The sequence below is a fragment of the Carcharhinus amblyrhynchos genome, chromosome 5 (genome assembly GCF_965287045.1).
Source record: "Carcharhinus amblyrhynchos chromosome 5, sCarAmb.v2.hapA, whole genome shotgun sequence".
Lineage (NCBI taxonomy): Eukaryota > Metazoa > Chordata > Chondrichthyes > Carcharhiniformes > Carcharhinidae > Carcharhinus > Carcharhinus amblyrhynchos.
In genome coordinates, this window is record NC_137328.1 from 70736203 (window position 1) to 70760174 (window position 23972).

A 23972-nucleotide genomic window follows, 5' to 3' on the forward strand; every position below is an offset into this window, starting at 1 on the left:
AGGCACATGACATGTATAGGCAGCTGGGATCAAGTGAACCTCTTGAAGAATGTAGTGGGTGTAGGAATAGAGTTAAGAGAAAAATCAGGAGGGCAAAAAGGGGACACGAAATTGTTTCGACAGATAAGGCGAAGGAGAATCCAAAGAACTTCTACAATCCCGCTCAGAAAGGACAGTAGGACTAGGTGGCACAGCCTCAAGATAAAGGGGGGGGGCGGTTTAGAATGGAGTTGAGGAGGAACTTCTTCACTCAAAGGGTGGTGAATCTCTGGAATTCTCTGCCCGTTGAGGTGGTGGAGGCTGCCTCGCTAAATATTTTTAAGACGCGGGTTGATGGGTTTTTGATAAGCAAGGGGATTAAGGGTTATGGGGAGAGGGCGGGAATGTGGAACTGAGCCACGACAGATCAGCCATGATCTTATTGAATGGCGGGGCAGGCTCGAAGGGCCAGATGGCCTACTCCTGCTCCTATTTCTTATGTTCTTGTGACATATTCAACAGTGAAAAATGTACTGACATATTCAAGACTAATTCTGCAAATTTTAACTTTTCCTTCCTTCCCCAAAATATAACTTTTTGGAGTGAAATTGGCTGGCATGGTAAAATCTTTCCATTATGCTTTCTTTTGGGGTAACAGAGAAACTTATTACTCAAACGCAGAATAACACAACTTTCCAGACAAGTTGAATTATTGTGTTGCTTTGATGTATTTCTCTTCATTCACTAGGGGTCAGTGTTGTCTTTTATTCAGCATTGTGATGAAATATACTGTTCCCTGACTAGAGCTGCTTTTCTCCATTGTTACTTTTCATGGAATCCCTACAATGCAGAAGGAAGGCATTCAGCCCAATAAGCCTGCACTCATTCTCAAAAGGAGCATCTGACCCAGGCCCACCCCAGCCTGCCCCAACCCTGTGTAATGTGTAACTCTCCACATTTACCATGGCTAATCCACTTAACCTACACATCTTTGGATGCTAAGGGGCAATTTAGCATGGCCAGTCCACATAACCTGTACATATTTGGACTGTGAGAGGAAACAGAGCACCTGGAGGAAACCCACACAGACACTAGGGGAATGTCTGTGTGGTGTTTGATCATCCAAGGCTAGAATTGAACTCAGGTTCCTGGCGCTGTGAGGCAGCAGTGCTAACACTGTGCCACGCGTGATTTGGTTTTAGTCTGATGTGAATTTTACTTTGGGGCATTTGGTAAAATGTAAATTAGGTGAGCCAGGTCCAAGTTACTGTTTTTCAATGACGGCATCTTTTTTTAAATGTAAAGACTGGCGTTTACGTCAGTGGATTCATTCCTGTTAGTATTGGAATATGAAGGTGAGAACTCTTGGGAATCTTACCTTGTGACTTTTGCCCTAGGATGCCTTCTTGGTCAGTAAGGATTAGGTGGAATCTGTTGCCTGAGGAATCAATGGGTTGAGTATGAATCCTATTGCTCTATATTGGAGCACAATGATGATGCAACCAGATGAAATTGCCAGGTTATTTGCTTAAAATATTTTGTCAAGTAGCAGTTGGAATATTTTTCATTTTTTGATTTGTGCATATAATCATGGCTGTCATTTTACTATAGCACTGAGAGGCTGTCGAATTAGGAGAGATGATGCCCTTCAGATGAGAGATTAAATATATTAACTGATAGGCACAAGAGGTCATTTGGACCGTTATATCTGTGTCAGCCAAAAAAAAAGAGTCATTTAGTCTAATGCTACCTTACAGATTGGTCCTATTTGTTCCATAACCCTGTAGGTTACAGATTCTCAAGTGCATATCCACATGAATTTTAAATATAGAGTTTTTCTGCTTCTACCATCCTTTCAGGTAGTGAGGTTCAGACCCCTGCCCCCCTAAACTGGGTGAAAAAAAATTATCCTTTACTGGGGGAGGCTACAGCATTGCAGTAATGTTGCTTGATAAGTAATCTAAAAATACAGATTAAAATTCTCGCCATGGCAATTGGTGGAATTTAAATTCAATTAATAAATCAGGAATTAAAAGCTAGTCACAGTAACTGATTGCCATGAAACCCCATCTGGCTCACCAATGTTTGCCGTCATTATCAGGTCGAGCCTACATGTAACCCAAGACCATAGCAATGTAGTTGAACCTTAACTGCCCTCTGAAGTGGTTCAGCAAGCCACTTACTGTATCAAACCACTACAAAATCAATTGAAAGGAATCAAACCGAACAGATGACCCAAAATGACTTAGGCACAGAAACAACAATGGAAAACCCAGCCCTGCCAACTCCGCAAAGTCTTTCTTCCTAATATCTGGGGGCATCAGCCAAAATAGTTGAGAGTTGTCCCACAGTTTTGTTGAGAAAGTGATATTGCCTGTAAGGTATAATTCTGTGAGTATGACTATGTCCCAGATTCTGCCACCACAATCTGTGACCTCATGGCCCAGCATATCCCCATTCTGCCATTACCACCAAGCCTGGTCAAATGAAGAATGCAGAAGGGCATGCCAAGAGAAACACGAAGCATACCTAAAGTAAGGTGCTAACCTGGTGAAGCTACAACACAGAGCTACTTGCATCCTACACAGTGGAAGCAGCATCCGTGAGACAGAGCTACAACCAACAGATCAGATTTGAGCTCTGCTGTCCTGCCACATCCAGTCATCAGTGGTGGACAGTTAAACAGGAGGAGCAGGCTCCACAAATAACCCCATTCTCAATGATGGGGGAGCCCAGCATATCAGTTCAAAAAAAGGCTGAAGTATTTGCAATAATCTGCAGCCAGAAGTGCTGGGTGAATGATACACCTCGGCCTCCTCTCAGGCCCACAGCATCACAGATGCCAGTCTTCAGCCAATTCAGTTCACTCCATGTGATATCATGGAATGGCTAAAGGCTTTGGATACTGCAAAGACTATAAGCCCTGACAACATTCTGGCAACAGTACTGAAGAATTGTGCTCCAGAACTACCTGCATCCCTAGCCAAGCTGTTAGTGTAGGGTGTCGAAATTTGCTGATGACACCAAGATTGGGGGAAAGGCAAATTGTGCGGAGGGTGTGGAGAGTCTGCAGAAGGATCTAGATAGGCTGGGCGAATGGGCCAGGAAATGGCAAATGGAATTTAATGTTGGCAAGTGTGAGGTGGTCCACTTTGGTAGGAAGAATGGTAGGAAGGACTATTACTTACGTGGCGAAAAACTGCAGCAGGCGACGGTGCAGAGGGACCTCGGGGTCCTTGTGCATGAGTCGCAAAAACCCAGCTTGCAGGTGCAGCAGGTGGTCAGGAAGGCGAATGGGATGCTGGCCTTCATAGCGAAGGGGATTGAATATAAAAGTAGGGAGGTCTTGCTGCAGCTGTATAGGGCATTGGTGAGGCCGCAGCTGGAGTACTGTGTGCAGTTTTGGGCGCCGCACCTGCGCAAGGATATTTTGGCCTCAGAGGGAGTGCAGAGGAGGTTTACTAGGCTGATACCGGAGTTGAGGTGGTTGAGCTATGAGGAGAGGCTGAATAAACTAGGCTTGTACTCGTTAGAGTTTAGAAGAATGAGGGGAGATCTCATTGAGACGTATAAGATGATGAATGGGATGGATAGGATAGAGGTGGAGAGACTCTTCCCGCTCAAAAAAGACAGTAGGACTAGGGGGCACAGCCTCAAGATAAAGGGGAGGCGGTTTAGAACGGAGTTGAGGAGGAACTTCTTCACTCAAAGGGTGGTGAATCTCTGGAATTCTCTGCCCGTTGAAGTGGTGGAGGCTGCCTCGCTAAATATTTTTAAGAAGCGGGTTGATGGGTTCTTGATAAGAGAGGAGATTAAGGGTTATGGGGAGAGGGCGGGAAAGTGGAACTGAGCCACGACAGATCAGCCATGATCTTATTGAATGGCGGGGCAGGCTCGAAGGGCTAGATGGCCTACTCCTGCTCCTATTTCTTATGTTCTTATAACACTTCCATGCCAATGTGAAAAATTGCCCAGATATATCCTTTCCACGTAAAGCAGAATAAATCCAACCTTGACAATTACTACCTCAGTAGTCCACTGTCGATCATCAGTAAAATAATGGAAAGTGTCATTGATAGTGTTTTCAAGGAGCATATGTTTGGCAATAACATCACTGATGCTCAGTTTGGGTTCTGCTATCTAACTCTTTACCTCATTACAGCCTTGTTACAAACATGAACATATGAGCTGAACTCAACGCAAGGTGAGAGTGACTGTCTTTGATATCATGGCAGCATTTGACTGAATTTGATATTGAGGAGCCCATGCAAAACTGAAATCAGTGAGAGTCAGGCTAAAACTCTCCTGGTTAGTGTCATACCTAGCACAAACGAAGAGATGGCTGTGATTGGTGGAGATGGATCATCTCAGTTCTGGGACATCACTGCAGGAATTCCTCAGGGTCATATTCTAGGCTCAACTACCTTCAACTGCTTCATCAATGATTTTCAGTCCATCATAAGGCCAGAATTGGAATTGTTTGCTGATGACTGTACCTAGGTGCTCAAGCAGTCGGTACCCATATGCAGCAATACCTGGGCTTGGGCTGATAGGTGATAATAACTTTCATGCTATACAAGTGTCTGTCCATAACCATCTCCAACAAGAGAGAATCTAATCATCTTGCCTTGATATTCAATACATTAGTATTGCTGAATCCATCACTATCAACATCCCAGAATTACCATTGACCAGAAACTGAACTGCGCTGCCGTAAAACTTTGTGGCTACAAATGCAGGACAGAGACTGGGAATTCTGTCCTCGCTGTGCATGCAGACTCTGGAGATGAGCAGGGAGAGCTAATTACAAACCCACTTGACGAGAACTTGCCTCCTGCAAGCTGAAGCTGCTGCTCTGCCTCTTACTGCTCACCTCCAGAATCCGTGTTCACACTGAGGGTTTTGAAAGAAGTAAGTGGGAGAGTACAGGAATGGGAGAGTTAGCAAGAGAAAAGATCAATGAGAGGATGGATAAAGGAGTGGAAAGGCCGTGGGCCCAAGGATTTGACAGCAAGGGGAAGCATTGGAGAGCAGGAGTGGCAGCATAACCAAAGATTGGCAAGAGGGTGAGTCATGAAGTGACAAAGAGTATGAATCATCTTAGTTCTGGGACATCACTGCAGGAGCTCCTCAGGGTCATGTTCTAGGCTCGACTACTTTCCACTGCTTTATCAATGACTTTCAGTCCGTCAATAGGTCAGAAACGGAGATGTTTGCTGATGATTGTATCATTAGTGATTCCTCAGATACTCGAGCAGTTGGTGCCCATATGCAGCAAGACCTGGGCTTGGGCTGAGAGGTGACAATAGCGTATATGCCATATGAATGCTAGGCAATAATCATCTCAATGAGAAAAAGGGTCCGCAGTTACCAGTGGGGTCAGAGAGCAGGATATGTCAGCAAGTGAAAAGTATGGTGAGTAGAAGGTTACCATATTTCTTTTATATTTTTAAGTTTATTTAATTTTAATGTTATTTCATTTACCAATACAAGAATTTAGCAATGTAAAGTATTTCAGCTTATAGGATATCATGTTTTAATTTTTTTTCTGATGAGGACCATCCAACAGAATTTCACTGCAGTTTTTATATTGGTTTTCAAGGAAAAATGTGATTCACTTAAAGTTGTTCCATTTAGTCATTTTTGAGGAACTACAACTTTAAGTGAGGACTTGGTATACCCCAGTTGTGAATGAAGGATACAAGGAGGAGGCAATAGGCATGAGCAGAGTTAAAGACAAAATTCCTGTTGTGATTTAAAATTGCTGAAAGTAGGTAGAAAGAGTGTGGAGCATCAATAAACCTGTGTCCAGTTTTGGAGATGAATATGGTGGGTGAATGAAGTTCAGAAGCTATTTGAAGATAGTGTTAAAGAGAACTCAGTGTTGGGAGGGACTACCATTGGAATGAAGATTTAGGAAATGTATGGATTTGGTTGCAGAGCTGAATATGATGACAAGATTGAAAATCATTTTCCAATCTAGAAGCAATGGCTTTGGCCCGCAGTATTCTTGCTGCAGTCTAACTAGTGTTTTATGTTGTTCCAGCATAATCTCTCTGCTCTTACACTCTAGTTCTTGATCAATAAAAGACAGCTTTTTAAACCTCATTATCTGTCCTGCTACCTTTTGGGATCTGTGGACATTAATGTTGAGGTTAGGTGGATTGACCATGCTAAATTGCCTCTTAGTGTCCAAAGATGTGAGGTTGGGTAAATTAGCAATGATAAATGTGCAGAGTTATGGGGATAAGTCAAGTAGGTGGGCCTGGCTTTGATGCTCCTCTGGAGAGTTGATGCAGCCTTTATGGGCCAGATTGCCTCCCTTTGTACTGTAGAGATTCTGTGATTCTGTGGACTGTCCTTGAGTAATTCCTGCTTCTTCAAATGAAATTTATATCATATAATGTTTCCAATATTTTACTTGCTATTGAGGTTAGGCCGCCTGTTTTGTAATTACATGGGCTGTTTCTTTTTTAAAAAAATTGTGCAACATCTGTAGTCCTAAAGTCTTCAGCATCATCTACAGCATTATGCCTCTAGCCAGAGAAAATTGAGAAATGGTGGTCAGAGCCTTTCCTATTTCTTTCCTTGCTTCCCTTAGCAGCCTGGAAACATTCCATCCAGGCCTGGTGGTTTATCCACTTTCAGTAGTGCAAAACACTTGACTAGTTCCTCCCTCAATATTCTATCCCATTTAATATTTCACATACTTACTCGAAGTCCAATATCCCCCTCTTTTATGAAAATGGAACAAAGGGCTGGATTTTCAGAGCCTGGAAGAGGGAGGATGGAAACCCAAGCTCAGCAGGGCAGTTTAAATTTAATGCCCTATTTTGGTTGTTTTATGAATGGTGATTTTTCAGTATCAAGTGTATTGGTGTGGTACTTGTACTAAATTGTTAGAAGTTGTTTTTTATCTCCACATCTCATGAGGACTGTCCATGATAGATACTAGGCCTAACAATTTCTAAAATAGCTGGAATAAAGTCCCCAAGAACCATGACATACCTTCTAACCAGCCCACCTTGAAACTCACCTTTCCTTATTGTGGTTGCCTTGCCTGTGCTTCCAGAGTTGGCACTGCCTCACTACCAAGGACTGAATATCCTGCTTTCGGAGTACCTTTTACCGAGGTTAGCTACCCATCTCTAGCCAAAATCCATCCCAAAGTATTTATTTAGAGCCTTGGCCATGTATTGCAACTCCACACATTTTTTAGTCCCTGAAGAGCCTTCTCTTTCATTTGTTATCTTTCTATTCACATAGTATAAAACATTTTTTTAGTTTGCCTTTATTTTATTTGTCAATATTTTCTCATGCCATCTCTTTTCATTCCTAATTTCCTGAGGGGGTTGAAATGAGATCTCATTTTAATGTTGCAACGGTTCAGGGTGGATGTTAATGATCCCATTTCACTGTTTGAAAAAGTGTAGCTTGGTGTTCTCTCATAGTATCAAAACGTATATTCTTACTTCAACCAAAAAAAAACAGATTAACTGGCAGTTCATCTCATTACTGTTTTATGGGATATTTAATTGGTGAAGTCTGGCAGTTGTATTTGTGTACTGAGCAGTCAATCAATTTGAAAAGTAATTTGTTGTGAAAAGCACTTTGAGACATTTCAATCTGCCAAGATGCTATAAAAATGTAAATGGTATAGTAAACAGTTGCATCACACAATTGCGGTTTAGATTTAATGTAGGAAGATGAACAGTAAAACACTCTCTAACTCAACATTGTGCCTTAGCCTGAATCTCAGTTTCTCAGAAGCACATGATGTGAACGAATGGGAATGTTTTTCTATTTTCTGCGTCAACTTCATCATTGCTAGTTTTAGCAATGTTATCAGTTTACCTTGCACTGAATTCTGTTACATTTTGTGTTGTATCCACATACCTATTAGGAACTAGGTTGGGCATCCCAAATTTATTTCATGTAGTGCAATTACAGTACACAAAGATTTGAATCGGTTGGACTTAAATTAAAATTTGAGAGAAGAACGTTTATTGTGCTATACAGAAACAGCCACAACATCTGTCTCCTGATGGAAACATCTGTTGAGCCCCCCCCCCCCCCCCCCAGGCTGACACGTTAATTAGTTATTTTCTAATTTTGCAAATGGAATGACTAATAATCATGAACAACTGCTATTCAGGCCCCAACTCATTGAAGGTTTAATCTTTACTAACAGTCATTGGCATTTTAATGCAACAGGTACATGCTTTTATTTTGTTGCTCAGACTAGTTACTTTGTAAAGTTATGAACATAAAAACTAAGAACATATGAAATAGGAGCAGGAGTAGGCCATCTAGCCCTTCGAGCCTGCCCTGCCATTTACTAAGATCATGGCTGATTTGAAGTGGATCAGTTTCATTTTCCCGCTTTCTCCCCATAACCCTTAATTCCCTTGTCTATCAGAAATCTGTCTACCCGTGACTTAAATATATGCAGTGAGGTAGCCTCCACCACTTCAATGGGTAGAGAATTCCAGAGATTCACCACCCTTTGAGTGAAGAAGTTCATCCTCAACTCCATTCTAAGCTGCCACCCCCCTCCTTATTTTGAGGCTGTGCCCTCTAGTTCTGCTATCCTTTCTAAGCGGGAAGAATCTCTCTACCTCTACCCTATCTAGCCCTTTCATTATCTTGTAAGTCTCTATGAGATCCCCCCATCAGCCTTCTAAACTCTAACGAGTACAGACCCAGTCTATTCAATCTCTCTTCGTAAGCTAACCCCCTCATCTCTGGTATCAACCTGGTGAACTAGCAAGTGTTGTGCCCCGTTCAAAAAAGTGGAGCGGGATAAACTCAGCCAACCCACTTAACGTTAGTGATGAGAAATTGGAGGACAATAATCTGGGACAAAATTAATTGTATTTGGAAAAATATGAAAGCCAGCACAGATTTGTTGAAGGAAAATTGTTTTGATTGTCATTTGGAAATCCAAATATTTCGCATTTTCTTTATCCACCTTACTTATATCTTCAAAAAAAGTAAATTGTCAAAAACAAATTTCCCTTTTGTAAAACCATGTTGAATTTGTTTCTTCATACTGTGATTTTCTAAATGTATTGTTAAGACTTCCTTAATCATAGATTCCAGTCGAAACTCCAAATCTGCTGAATATATTTTTTTAAACTACTGAAATTGGATATCTTTGTATATTGAATTTGAATGATTGATTGTCAGACAAACGGCCTGATTTATTAAAAAACAGGGAATGTTAGAGAATCTCAGCAGCTCTGGCAGCATCGGTACGGAGAGAAAACAGAGTTAATGTTTCGAGTCCATTTGGTTTTTCATCAAAATTGAGGGTAAACCTGTTAGGTACAATATTGCAGCAGCAAACTTTAGAACTAGAGATGGATGACCAGGTGCAGGGATGCATTCTTGACTTTGCTGTTCAAAATACCAGACCAATACATCACTAATTAACATTTTGACTTGACTTATTATCTTTATTGCAACAGTACTTGTTGAAGTTCAGGATTGCTGGTTATTCATTAAATATTTTTACAAAATCAAAATGTTGCACTCTGGAAAAAGCTGCATAAAGTTGACCATGTGTAAAAACAGACCTTGGAATATAAATATGAATTTTAATGAGTTTGGCGTTGTGACATATTTATAGTCACAGCATACGATCTAATTGGGAACTACTTTCTCATGGGTTTAAATGGCAGGTATGCATCTGATGGGTTCAGTATTATTGAGAAATAAAAACTATTTCGGAAATCTACCTGTAATAATTTCAGAATCAATCATTGAAGAAGCTTCCTACTCCCAATGTTGTACCACGACAAAACCCATGTTCATGATTCAAATTTCGTAGCATCGTTATCTTGCTCCTTCCCTGAATCTGTATTTGTGCATTGGCATACCAATTGGAGTTAGAAACTCTGGAGGATTTGGGTTGTTATCTTGGATTGTCAAAAGGATCAATGCTGATTTATTATTTTAATTTACCTAACAGTTTTTCTGAAGCTGTTTAATTTAAATTGCGTGAATTTTCAATTATTTTGAAGAATAACTTTTGAATAATTTATACCAATACCAATTGTATTTATATTTCTAGGTAATTTTGTCACACTTAAACAATCCAGCATCTCAACCACTACTCATAAGATATCCCGTCTCTCCCTACCATCCCCAACACATGCCATTGACCCTTCCCATGACGTCCTCATGTCTCCCTAAACTGCGACAGTCTGTGTGGTGTAGGTAAACCAAAGCACTATAGGGAGGGAATGCTAGGATTTTGACCCAGCAATAATGAAGTCAGAATGTTGAGTGGTTTGGAGAGGAGCTTGCAGGTGGTGATGTTCCTATGTGTCTGCTATCCTTGTTCTTCTAGGTGGTAGAAGATTTGAAAAGTGCTGTTGAAGGAGTCATGGTAGGTTGCTGCAATACATTTTGCAGATGGTACACACTGCTGCCAATGTGCGTTAATGGCGGAGGGAGTGGATGCTGAAGGTGGTGCATGAGGTGCCATTCTAATGGGTTGCTTTGTCCTGGATTGTGTCAAACTATTTGAGTATTGTTGGAGCTGCACTCATTCAGACAAGTGAAGAATATTCCAGCACACTCCCAACTTGTGCCCAATAGATGGCAGGCAGGCTTTGGGGAGTGAGTTACTGTAGAATTCTCAGCCTCTGACTAGTTCTTGCAGCCACAGTATTTAAATGGCTGATCCTGTTCGGTTTCTGGTCACTGGTAACCCCCAGGTTGTTGATTATGGAGATTCGGTGATGGTAATGCCATTGAATGTCAAAGGGAAATGGTTAGGTTTTATTTTTTTTGGAGATTGCCCGGCACTTGTGCTGCATGAATGTTACTTGCCACTTATCAGCCCAAACCTGAACATGTCCAGCTGTTGCTGCATATGAACATGGCCTACTTTAGTTTCTGAGGATTCCCGAATGGCACTGAACATTGTGCTATTATCAGTGAACATGTCCACTCCTGATGATGGGGGAAGGTCACTGATGAAGCTGCAGAAGATGATTGGGCCAAGGGCACTATCCTGAGGAACTCTTGCACTGATATTGTGGGACTCTGATTATTGATTTCTAACAACTATAACCATCTTATTTTCTGATAGGTATGACTCCAATTAGTGGAGAGTTTCCCTTCGATTCCCATTGATTCCAGTTTTAATCATGCTCCTTGAAAGCCACACTCAAACAAGTTCTGCCTTGATGTCAAGAAGGGTTAGTCTCACCTCACCTTTTGAGTTCACCTGTTGTGTGCATGTTTAGACCAAGGCTGTAGTGAGGGCAGGAACTGAGTGCCAATGAGCAGATTGTTACGTGCCACTTTAGAAGCAGTCTCCATGCTTTCTTCTACACACAGCTCTGTCCAAGATTAACTGATTCCTCAATGCAGGTCATGAGCTCTCTTATATCATTGTGTAAGTGGAACTCTACTCAGTCCCACATTAACCCTTTATGTGACAGACCTTTGTATTGAAGTATCCTTGTTAAGATTATCCCCCAACCAACACAAAATAAATTATCTGATCACTTAACGCATTCCTATGTTGGGGTCTTGTGTGTCACACTTCCTATGTTACAGCAGTGATTATACTTTAAAAGTATTTCAATCACCTGAAGCTCTGGGGCATCTTGAGTAAATGCAAAGTGCTGTATAAATGCAATTATTTAATTTTATTCTTTAAATACAAATTGATCGCCTTTGGCATTAATCTCCTGCGGCATTATTCACACTTATTTTGAGGTGTGAGACAGAGATGCAATGTCTAATTGCTAACCTGATTTGTTCCTTTAATACCACTGCTCACGTACTCTGAGTGGGAATGTTCTCTAAATAGGTTCTGAGGTCAATTATAGGCCAATTACTGTTGGAAGTTTCACTAGATTTACAGTTGCTTTGTTCTTTCTGTGAGTGTAATGACCCCTCTGAGTTATCTCAAGGTCAGAAAAACAGCAGGGAAAAACCTAGATGCGCTGTATGCTTTTTCTTAAAAGAAATATAAAACACCAATCACTGTTGAATTAAGTGAAAGTCTGAATGTGATGGCTGCCCTAAAAAAATAGTTATCACGTTTCTGAAGCTTATTGTTGTCAATTATTTCACCTGTTTGAATTCTGTTATATGTATTAACTACAATTTCTTTCTCATTGCAGCCGCCCTCAGAAGGTTTGCCTTTGCCCGTTCCTACCAGTTAATCCACTGAACATCTCCACATCCTTGTATATAGTTCAGCATCCAGCAGAGGTGAGTAACGTTATGGGAAGGAGCATAACTGCCAGCATCTAATGGGAATGGGACTATGGGAAAGAGCAAGAGGAAGCCATATTGTATGATTCAGCCTTGATTTCCACAAGCATCCCTAAACTGCACATGAGGTGTAATTTACTACAAAATGTGTAAACTTGTCAGTAACTGGTTTTCCATCCGTTGCGATTTGCCCACACCCATCACAATTAAAAAATCATTATCTGTGCTGTTGTGAAATTGCTGCCATGACCTTCAGTGTCATTTCCCTTTCCAGGCATTTGACATTGTTTAAATGTTTTGAGGTAGATGTTGAGGGAACAAATGTATTTTGCTGTGTTAATGGTGACTGGTTTATCAAGCTTTTAAAGAATGTTTAATAATAACAAATCACAAATCAGTTTTTCTTTGTCAGGATAATTTGAAAAATATTAAGCAAGGGCAGTCAATGGTTGGATAAATGTCAATATTAAATCATCTTAGGTAATGTATATGACAAATCTGGCAGAAAGCCATTTATGTTTGACGCTGAAGAAAGATTCAGTAAGACTTCAATGAGCTTGGAGTGCTACTCCATGATAAAGAATCAAGAAACCACTGTATCTCTTCCCCTGTGAATGTTCCAGGTGAATCAAGCTTGGCCAAGGGAAAGGGTTACGGGGCAGCCAAGTGACGTTATGCACTCTTCAAATGGTCAATGTTTGTCCCAGCTTGATAAAATTTAGCTGAAGGAACAATCAGGTGACTTACTTTCTAGGCTTCTGTCAGTGATGATTTTTGAAATGATGATTATCGAACGATGAGTAAGACTTCTTTGAGGTCCCTGACTTTTTTCACTCCTTTCTATAGAAGGAAATAATTTATGTTACAGAATATGCAATGGATATCAATATCCCTTAAAATGTTTTCGCATAACACATTGGAACGCAAACAAATTTTCAGTGTATCCTTCCATTGTAATGCATGCAACAGTGTTCTTTAGAGACATTTGTGTAGATATTTTCTTCTTTTCCACAGGGATAAAAACATTCTGCTCCTGCCCATGCAGTATCTCCTTGTGCAACATGCAGCCAGACACTCTGCAGAATGGGATATTGAAATTGCCGTGCTGTTGTGTTTGGTGCCATGTGTTGTTGCTCCAATATTTGCCACTACAGATCTGTTCACAAATGTAAACAGCAAAAGTATCAATTTTAGGATCATAGAATCCCTGCAGTGCAGAAGGAGTCCGTTTGGTCTTTTGAGTCTGCACCGACTCTCTGATAGAGCATCTTACCCAGGCCCACCTCAACCCCCCTGCCCTTTCCCCATAAATCTACATATTTCCCCTGCTAATCCCCCGAACCTACACATCTTTGGATACTTACGAAACAATTTAGCATGGCCAATTCACCTAGCCTGCACATCTTTGGACCATGGGAGGAAATCAGCGGAGGGAAAACGTGCAAATTCCACACACACACACCCAAGACTGGATTCGAACCCAGGTCCTCAGTGCTAGGAGGCAGCAGTGCTAATCACCATGCCGCCCCTTTATACTCCTAAATATATATGAATATATACATGGTTTAAAGGTACAATATTTAAAATTTACAGATGATAGCAATTGTGGTTAACTAGAGAACATTGCAAGCAACTTTAAGAGAAAGTGGACAGAATAGTAGATTGGTCAGATGAATGTGGAGGCCTATGGTATTTGAGGGGAAATAACACAAAATGGTCAAACTTTAAAAGGAAAACACATGAAATATGGCAATTGGAAACAAAATCAGGGCGCTAGCATCAAATATATTCATCTTTAAAGCTTTAGTTAGCTAACCTCCCATATTTAAGGATTTAAGTCTGAGCCATGTTTAATCTCACTGGGCATCTTGGTCTGAGTGCAAATTAGGTCGGAAGTGACAGAAAATTACACTTAAGAATTCACGATATAGTGCAATTGGCTGTGAGTGCCATTCTGTGATGGGAGGGTCTTGTGGTCAGGAAATGAAATACAAGTCTTTGGCAAGGGAGGTGGAGACTTACCTTGTGTGGCTTGAAGGGACACTGATGTTTCTCCTGGGTCCATGAGGGAAGTAGCATTATTTAAAAGAAAATACATTTTAGGATATTTTCTGCCTCAAACTACTTACTCGCTGTGTTGGCACAGTGAAAAACTCAATGATTTCCTTCTCAGATGATTGAATTAAAACTGCAGTTGGGACCCATTGATATCAATTGGTCAGAATCCATGGAGAGAACAAAGAAGTTAATGGTTCAGATGTGGGTTCACCATTAAAGTTCATTACATCACAACTTTTATCTTTATTCCAAATATGAGATCTACTCCTAGTGATAGCTCCAGTATTAAAGCTTCAAAAAATTGACATTTACTAATTTACTGGTAGATGGTACTGTAGTGTGTGTGTAAAATAATTCGAAGGAAGATAAATTTTATGTCAATAATTTGTAATATTTTCCACATCAACACAATTCTGTCCTAAACGAGAAATTGTGAGCACGAAATGTAACTAAGGATATGCACTATACAAACAGCTCTTCAGTTGATTAATCAGTATAATTTTATTAAATATCATTCCCGCCAAATGCACAAATTCTCATCTGCTTAAGCCAGTGGAAACTTTTATGGTAATAGGACTCTTCGCTCTGAGAGGAAAAATTGATCATGCTATGTTGCAAATTTATATTTTAAGAGGTAATTGCAGGACTGTATGGGTGCAGATTGTGAAGACATTTGTATTCTGCAGTGTTCTGCCTAGATAAATGGCACAGGTGCAGGAGGTCTTGTGGAAGAAAACAATTCTCATTTGTATGGAGGAATAGTGCATAGAATATGAAGAGAAACTAAGAACAAGCTCCAGGTGAGTGAAACTTTATTTATTTGACTGAATCCATGAATTCTAATTCTAATCCATCAGAGAGGATGAACAAAACAAGTCTGAGCAAGATTCTTCACTGCCAAGTTTATCTATTACCAAGTGTGGACTTGCTTATTTTAAACTGCAGTTTTTTAAACTTATACCAACACAGCAAATAGATTTATGATTTGCCTTTGCACAGATTAACAATTTAAGAGATGCATGCAAACTCCAAAAATTGCTGTAATGGCAAAAGAATGTCCATGTTCCATCAAGCTATGACCTGTAACGTGATGGGATCTGATTTCCTGCTTTCTGTTTCTCATCATGTGTTGCTGTGGAAATATTACAGATTATTGTCACAATTTACTTATTTTCTTATCAACTTTCTCCCACCAGCACCAATAAATCAATACTTGGCAATACTGTACTTTGAAGAGGAAACCTGATTATTATTGGAGGCAGATTTGTTCAGAGGATTTATTGGACTTTGGGGAAGGAAAATTAAGGACGAAATCCTAGATCAGTTGTCCAATTTCTATGGCTGAATTTCAGTTCAGTGTTTAAATCCAGATGCTAGGCTTAATTTTGTATGTCACGGGACAGGACTCTACAGGGGACTTTTGTGGTGGCAGCGATTAAAGAGACCATCTCCAGGTTTCCTTTAGGCAGATTCCTGAACTAGAAAGACCAACAGAAGGCCAACAGCCTGCGATGGCCATCAGTTGCACTGGGTGATGTGGGTGCTGCTTTTTAAGCAAGACTTTAAGACTAGGGACTTCGGTACGCTCCTTGTAGAGACCAACAACTTTTAAAGAACAAAGAAAATTACAGCACAGGAACCGGGCCTTTGGTCCCCCAAGCCTGCCCAACTTAACTAAAGCCCCTACCCTTCTGGGGATTATACCCTCTATTCCAATCTCATTCATGTACTTGTCAAGATGCCCGTTAAAAGTCACTACCGTATCTGCTTCCCCCAGCAACGAGTTCCAGGCACTCACCACTCTCTGTGTAAAACATCTGCCTCGTACATCTCCTTTAAACCTTGCCCCTCGCACCTTAAACTGATGTCCCCTAGTAGTTGACTCTTCACCTCTGGGAAAAAGCTTCTGACTACCCACTCTGTCCATGCCTCTCATAATTTTGTAGATCTCTATCAGATCTCCCTTCAACCTCTGTCGCTCCAGTGAGAACAAACCAAGTTTCTCCAACCTCTCCTCATAGCTAATGCCCTCCATACCAGGCAACATCCTGGTAAATCTTTTTTGTTCCCTCTCCAAAGCCTCCACATCCTTCTGGTAGTGTGGCAACCAGAATTGAACACCATATTTCAAGTGCGGCCTAACTAAGGTTCTATAAAGCTGCAACATGACTTGCCAATTTTTAAACTCAATACCTTGGTCGATGAAGGCAAGCATGCCATATACCTTCTTTACTCCCTTCTCCAACTGCATTGCCATTTTTAGTGACCTTGTACATACACCCAGATCCCTTTACCTATCAATACTGTTAAGGGTTCTGCCATTTACTGTATATTTCCAATCTGTATTAAACCTTGCAAAATGCATACCCCACACTTATCTGGATTAAACTCCATCTGCCATCTCTCCACCCAAATCTCCAACTGATCTGTATCCTGCTGTATCCTCTGATGGTCTTCATCACTATCCGCAAATCCAGCAACCTTTGTGTCATTCGCAAACTAATCAATCCAGTTACATTTTACTCCAAATCATTTATATATATTACAAACAGCTAAGTTCCCAGCACTGGTCCATGAGGAACACCACTTGTCACAGCCCTCCATTCAGAAATGCACCCTTCCACTGCTATCCTCTGTCTTCTTTGACTGAGCCAGTTTTGTACCCACTTTGCCAGCTCACATTTGATCCCATGAGACTTCATCTTCTGCACCAGCCTGCCATGAGGGACCTTGTCAAATGCCTTACTGAAGTCCATGTAGACAACATCCACTGTCCTACTCTCATCAACCATCTTTGTCACTTGAAAAAGAAGAGATTTGAATTCCCAGTGACCAACTCAAAAGGATCACTTGACATTTTATCTTTTAAGACTTTTACTGTCACAAACACACTAAAAACAACATTAACTAAACATTACTTAGTCCGTAACTATAACACTAAACTGGAAAATATAACCCTCCCTATTTCGGATAGGAGGGAGGTCAGCTCAAACAGCACTGTTTCCCTCTTACCATTTGTCTATAAACGGAAGATGTTTCAAATTAGTTTTTAGAATAAGCAGTGGCATATTTTCCTCACCCCTTGGTTTTTGTGTCATAGAATCCCTGCAGTGCAGAAAGAGGCCAGTCAGCCCACCAAGTCTGCATCAATCACAGTCCCACCCATGCCCTACTTCCGTAACCCCACATATTTACCGTGTTAATCCCCTGAGACTAGGGTCAATTTAGCATAGTCAATCAACCTAACCTGCACATATTTGGACTGTGGGAGGAAACCGGAGCACCTGGAGGTAATCCATGTACACACGGGCAAAATGTGCAAACTTCAACAGACAGTGATCCGAGGCCGGAATTGAACCTGGTTTCCTGGCACTGTGACATATTAGTGCTAACCACTGTGTCACCGTGCCGTCCACAGTATCATAATGGTTAGCATTGCTGCCTCACAATGATTCAATTTCATCAATAATCCCCCTGCAAACTTGAGTTAAGCTTAACTCGGTACGTTAGTTTATTGTACACAATCAAAACTCACGAAAAGGACTGTTAACATCTTTCTCTACATTCACACAGTGAAGCGATGGATCAAGAAAAGAAGCTTTTATAGTACAGGAACCGTAGAGAAAATTAATATTGATTTACTTGACTTCCAGAGTTCCAACTCAGAATCCAATGAAGTAGTCTTTTACGTAGGCAATCAATGGTCAACTGGAAGGAGACTGATGTTGTAAGATTTATTTTATCAAGGGATGTAAAATTAAGTTGGCATGCTGAGATTGTGTCAGTTCTATTGGCAATGATACAAAATCTTCCAGAAGTTATGTTAGATGGCCTGGTGGTTCAACCTGGACAGGGCTTGCTTCTCTGTTTGATTTGATTTATTATTGTCACATGTATTAGCATACAGTGAAAAGTATTATTTCTTGCGTGCTATACAACAAAGCATACCGTTCATAGAGAAGGAAATGAGAGAGTGTAGAATGTCGTGTTACAATCATTGATGAGGTGTAGAGAAAGATCAACTTAATGCAAGGTAGGTCCATTCAGAAGTCTGATGACAGCAGGAAAGAAGCTGTTCTTGAGTCGATTGGTACGTGACCTCAGACTTTTGTATCTTTTTCCCGACAGAAGAAGGTGGAAGAGAGAATGTCTAGGGTGCATGGGGTTCTCAACTATGCTGGCTGCTTTACTGAGGCAGCGGGTAGCGTAGACAGAGTCAATGGTTGAGAGGTTAGTTTGCATGATGGATTCACAACATTTTGTAGGTTATTGCGGTCTTGGGCAGAGCAGGAGCCATACCAAGCTGTGACACAGCCAGAAAGAATGCTTTCTACGGTCCATCTGTAAAAGTTGGAATTGTAGCTGACATGCCAAATTTCCTTAGTCTTTTGAGAAAGTAGAAGTATTGGTGGGCATGGGGGGACCATGTTGTTGGCGATCTGGATACCTAAAAACTTGAAACTGTCAACCCTTTCTACTTCATCCCCATTGATATAGACAGGGGCATGTTCTTCTCTAACTTCCTGAAGTCAATGACAATCTCCTTTGTTTTAGAACATAGGACATAGAACACCACAGCACAAACAGGCCCTTCAGCCCACAAGTTGCGCCGATCATATCCATACCTACCAGGCCATAGAACTATCTGTAACTCCCAATCCCATTAAATCCCAGAAGTTTCTTAAAAGACCCCAACGAATTCGCCTCTACAACCACCGACGGCAGCCGATTCCACTCACTCACCACCCTCTGAGTGAAAAACTTACCCCTGACATCCCCTCTGTACCTGCTCCCCAGCACCTTAAACCTGTGTCCTCTCGTAGCGACCATTTCAGCCCTGGGAAATATCTTCCGAGAATCCATCCTATCTATACCTCTCGACATCTTATAAACGTCTATCAGGTCGCCTCTCGACCTTCGTCTCTCCAGCGAGAAAAGACCTAGCTCCCTCAACCTATCCTCATAAGGCATGCGACTCAATCCAGGCAACATCCTTGTAAATCTCCTCTGCACCCTCTCAATAGCTTCCACATCCTTCTTGTAGTGAGGCGACCAGAACTGCGCACAGTACTCCAAGAGGGGTCTGACAAGGGTCTTATAAAGTTGCATCACCTCCTGACTCCTAAGCTCAGTCCCTCGATTAATGAAGGCTAGCACACCATACGCCTTCTTGACCACGTCCTCCACCTGCGAGGCCGATTTGAGCAGAAGGTCCTTCTGCTCCTCAACACTGCTAAGACTCCTACCCTTGATATTGTACTCCTTCATCCCATTGGTCCTGCCAAAATGGACCACTACACGTTTATCCGTGTTGAAGTCCATCTGCCACTTCTCCGCCCAGTCTTGCATCGTATCTATGTCACGCTGCAACTTCTGACATCCCTTCAGACTATCCACAACACCACCAACCTTCGTATCGTCAGCGAACTTACTAACCCATCCCTCCACTTCCTCATCCAGGTCATTTATGAAAATGACAAACAGCAAGGGTCCTAGAACAGATCCCTGGGGCACTCCACTAGTGACTGACCTCCATGCAGAAAAAGACCCATCCACAAACACTCTCTGCCTTCTGCAGGCAAGCCAGTTCTGGATCCACAAGGCCAAAGCCCCCTGGATCCCATGCCCTCTCACCTTCTCAAGAAGTCTTGCATGGGGGACCTTAACAAATGCCTTGCTGAAGTCCATGTAAACCACATCCACCGCTCTTCCTTCGTCAATGTGTTCAGTCACATTTTCAAAGAACTCGATTAGGCTCGTAAGGCACGACCTGCCCTTGACAAAGCCTTGCTGACTATTTCTGATCATTCTAAACTTCTCTAAATGCTCATAAATCTTGTCCCTCAGAATCCTCTCCATCAACTTACCAACCACTGAGGTCAGACTCACCGGTCGGTAATTTCCCAGGCTATCCCTGTTCCCTTTCTTGAAAATAGGAGCCACATCCGCAATCCTCTGGAACCTCTCCCGTCTCCATCGACGACGCAAAGATCATTGCCAGGAGCTCTGCAATCACTTCCCTCACCTCCCACAGTAACCTGGGGTACATCCCATCCAGTCCCGGCGACTTATCTATCTTGGTAGAATTTAAAAGTTCCAACACATCCTCTTTCTTAATATCCACATACTCAATCTTTTCCGTCTGCCACAAACCTGTAGTACAACCTCCCAGATCACTTTCCACTGTGAATACCGAGGCAAAGTACTCATGGAGCACCTCTGCCATTTCTTCCGGTTCCACACAGACTTTTCCCCCTTCACCTTTTATAGGTCCTATCCCTTCACTTCTCATCCTTTTACTCTTCACATATTTGTAGAACGCCTTGGGATTCTCCATAATTTTACCCGCCAAGGCCTTCTCATGTCCTCTTCTGGCTCTCCTAATTTCCTTTTTAAGCTCCTTTCTACAAGCCTTATACTCCTCTAGATCCTTAACATCTCTTAGCTCTCTGAACCTTTTATATGCCTTTCTTTTCTTCCTGACAGGAAGAATAATAACCATATTTCACCATAACCAATTTCACCATAACCTTTGTGCACCACGGCTCCCGCGACCTACCAAAACCTCCTTGTCTCATCGGAACGTTGTCGTGCAGAGCTCCAGTCAAACATTCGTTGAAAATCTGCCACCTTCCTTCAGTACTTTTCCCCCAGAACACCACCTTCCAGTTTACTCGTCCAATTGTCTGCCTGATGTCATCATATTTCCCCTTACTCCAGACAAACACCTTCCTAGCCTGCCTGATCCAATCTCTTTCCAATGTTATTGTGAAGGAGATAGAATTATGATCTCCATCCCCGAGATGCTCTCCCACCGAGAGATCTGTCACCTGTCCTGGTTCATTAGCCAGCACCAGGTCAAGTACAGCCTCTCCTCTCGTAGGCTTATCCACGTGCTGTGTCAGGAAACCCTCCTGAACGCACCTAACAAACTCCTCCCCATCCAAACCCCTTACCCTAGGGATATTCCAGTCGATGTTTGGGAAATTAAAGTCTCCCATCACAACAACTCTGTTATTACTACATCTCTCTAGGATCTGTTTCCCTATCTGCACCTCAACTTCCCTGTCACTATTGGGCGGCCTATAGAAAACACCTAGCAAAGTTATCGACCCTTTGCTGTTCCTAACTTCCACCCACAGAGACTCCGTAGACAATCCCTCCACGGCATCCACCTCTCTGCAGCCATGACACTATCCCTGATCAACAGTGCCACTCCACCACCTCTTTTGCCCCCCTCCCTGTCCTTCCTGAAGCACCTGAATCCCGGCACCTGAAGTACCCAGTCCTGTCCCTGAGACATCCAAGTCTCTGTAATGGCCACCACATCACATTCCCAAGCAGCAATCCACGCCCTAAGCTCATCTACTTTGTTCACTACACTCCTGGCGTTAAAATAGACACACCTCAGATCCTCGGTCTGGGCACTTCTCTTCTCCATTACCCGTCTGACCTCCCTCTCATTCTGTCTACAGTCCTTCTCTACCTGGGAGCTAACCTCCTCGTTCTCGGTCTCCTCATCTCTATTCCCTCCCCCCAACCTTTCTAGTTTAAAGCCCCCCCAGTAGCCCTAGCCAATCTTCCCGCCAAGATATTGGTCCCCCTGGGATTCAGGTGCCACCCGTCTTTACTGAACAGGTCACACCTGCCCCTAAAGAGGTCCCAATGATCCAGGAACTGGAATCCCTGCCCCCTGCTCCAGTCCCTCAGCCACGCATTCACTCTCCACCTCATACCATTCCTGCTGTCACTCTTCTGCGGCGCAGGCAGCATAGAACATACAACATTACAGCGCAGAACAGGCCCTTTGGCCCACGATGTTGCGCCGACCAGTTAAAAAACAATGACCCACTAACCTAAACCAATCCCTTTTCGTCCATAAACCTATCCATGGATCTCTTAAACGCCCCCAAACTAGGCACATTTACAACCGCAGCAGGCAGGGCATTCCAATCCCTCACCACCCTCTGGGTAAAGAACCTACCCCGACATCCATCCTATAACTACCCCCCCCTTAATTTAAAGCCATGCCCCCTCGTGCTAGCTTTCTCCATCTGAGGAAAAAGGCTATCACTGTCCACCCTATCTAAACCTCTAATCATCTTATATGTTTCAATAAGATCCCCTCTTAGCCGCCTTCTTTCCAGCGAAAACAACCCCAAATCCCTCAGTCTCTCCTCATAGGACCTCCCCTCCATACCAGGCAACATCCTGGTAAACCTCCTCTGCACCCTCTCCACATCCTTCCTGTAATGTGGGGACCAGAACTGCACACAGTACTCCAAGTGCGGCCGCACAACCAGAGTTGTGTACAGTTGCAACATGACGCTGCGACTCCTAAATTCAGTCCCCCTACCAATAAACGCCAAGACACCGTATGCCTTCTTAACAACCCTATCTACATGATTCCCAACTTTCAGGGATCTATGTACACATACACCTAGATCCCTCTGTTCATCCACACTATTCAAAGTCCTCCCGTTAGCCCTATACTCAACACATCTGTTATTCCTACCAAAGTGAATTACCTCACACTTCTCCGCATTAAACTCCATCCGCCACCTCTCAGCCCAGCTCTGCAACCTGTCCAAGTCTTCCTGCAAACTATGACACCCTTCCTCACAATCTACCACACCTCCGACTTTGGTGTCATCAGCAAATTTACTAATCCACCCAATTATACCCTCATCCAGATCATTAATAAAAATTACAAACAGCAGTGGCCCCAAAACAGATCCCTGAGGCACACCACTCGTAACCGAACTCCATGACGAATACTTACCATCAACCACCACCCTCTGTCTCCTATCTGCTAGCCAATTCCTGATCCAATTTCCTAGATTACCCTCAATCCCATACATCTGCATTTTCTGCAGAAGCCTACCATGGTGAACCTTATCAAACGCCTTACTAAAATCCATATATACCACGTCAACTGCCTTACCCCCATCCACCTCTTTGGTCACTTTCTCAAAAAACTCAATAAGGTTAGTAAGGCACGACCTACCCACTACAAAACCCTGCTATCTCCAATCAATTCATTACTCTCCAAATAACTATAAATCCTATCCCTAATAATTTTTTCTAAAACCTTGCCCACAACGGAAGTGAGACTCACTGGTCTATAATTCCCGGGGAAGTCTCTGTTCCCCTTCTTAAACAATGGGACAACATTCGCTAACCTCCAATCTTCCGGTACTATACCAGAGGCCAACGACGACCTGAGGATCAGAGCCAGAGGCTCTGCAATCACTTCTCTTGCCTCCCAGAGAATCCTAGGGTAAATCCCATCTGGACCAGGGGACTTATCTATTTTCGAACCCTCAAGAACATCCAGCACATCCTCCTTATCAACTGTAATACTGTCTATTCTACTCCCCTGCAACCCAGTGTCCTCCTCAGCTATATTCTTGTCCCCCTGCGTGAACACCGAAGAGAAATATTGGTTCAATGCCTCTCCAATCTCTTCCGGTTCCACACATAACTTCCCTCTGCTGTCTATAACTGGCCCTAATCTTGCCCTAACCAACCTTCTGTTCTTGACATACCTATAGAACGCCTTAGGATTCTCCTTAATCCTATCAGCCAAAGTCTTCTCATGTCCTCTTTTAGCCATCCTTAACTCACTCTTCAACTCCCTCCTAGCCAATCTAAAGTTTTCTAGTGCACTACCCGAGCCCTCAAGTCTCATCCGA

General features: G+C 42.4%; 1 protein-coding gene across 3 annotated transcripts in view; it reads left to right on the forward strand.

Annotated features, from left to right (window-relative positions):
* dtwd2 (DTW motif tRNA-uridine aminocarboxypropyltransferase 2) overlaps positions 1-23972 on the forward strand; it is a 121509-nt gene that overhangs the window by 36522 nt on the left and 61015 nt on the right. For all 3 annotated transcript variants that reach the window (XM_080188970.1, XM_080188968.1, XM_080188969.1), the window contains exon 2: positions 12126-12216. In XM_080188970.1, the coding sequence (XP_080045096.1) occupies positions 12126-12216 (91 nt within the window). The remainder of the gene's footprint in view (positions 1-12125; positions 12217-23972) is intronic.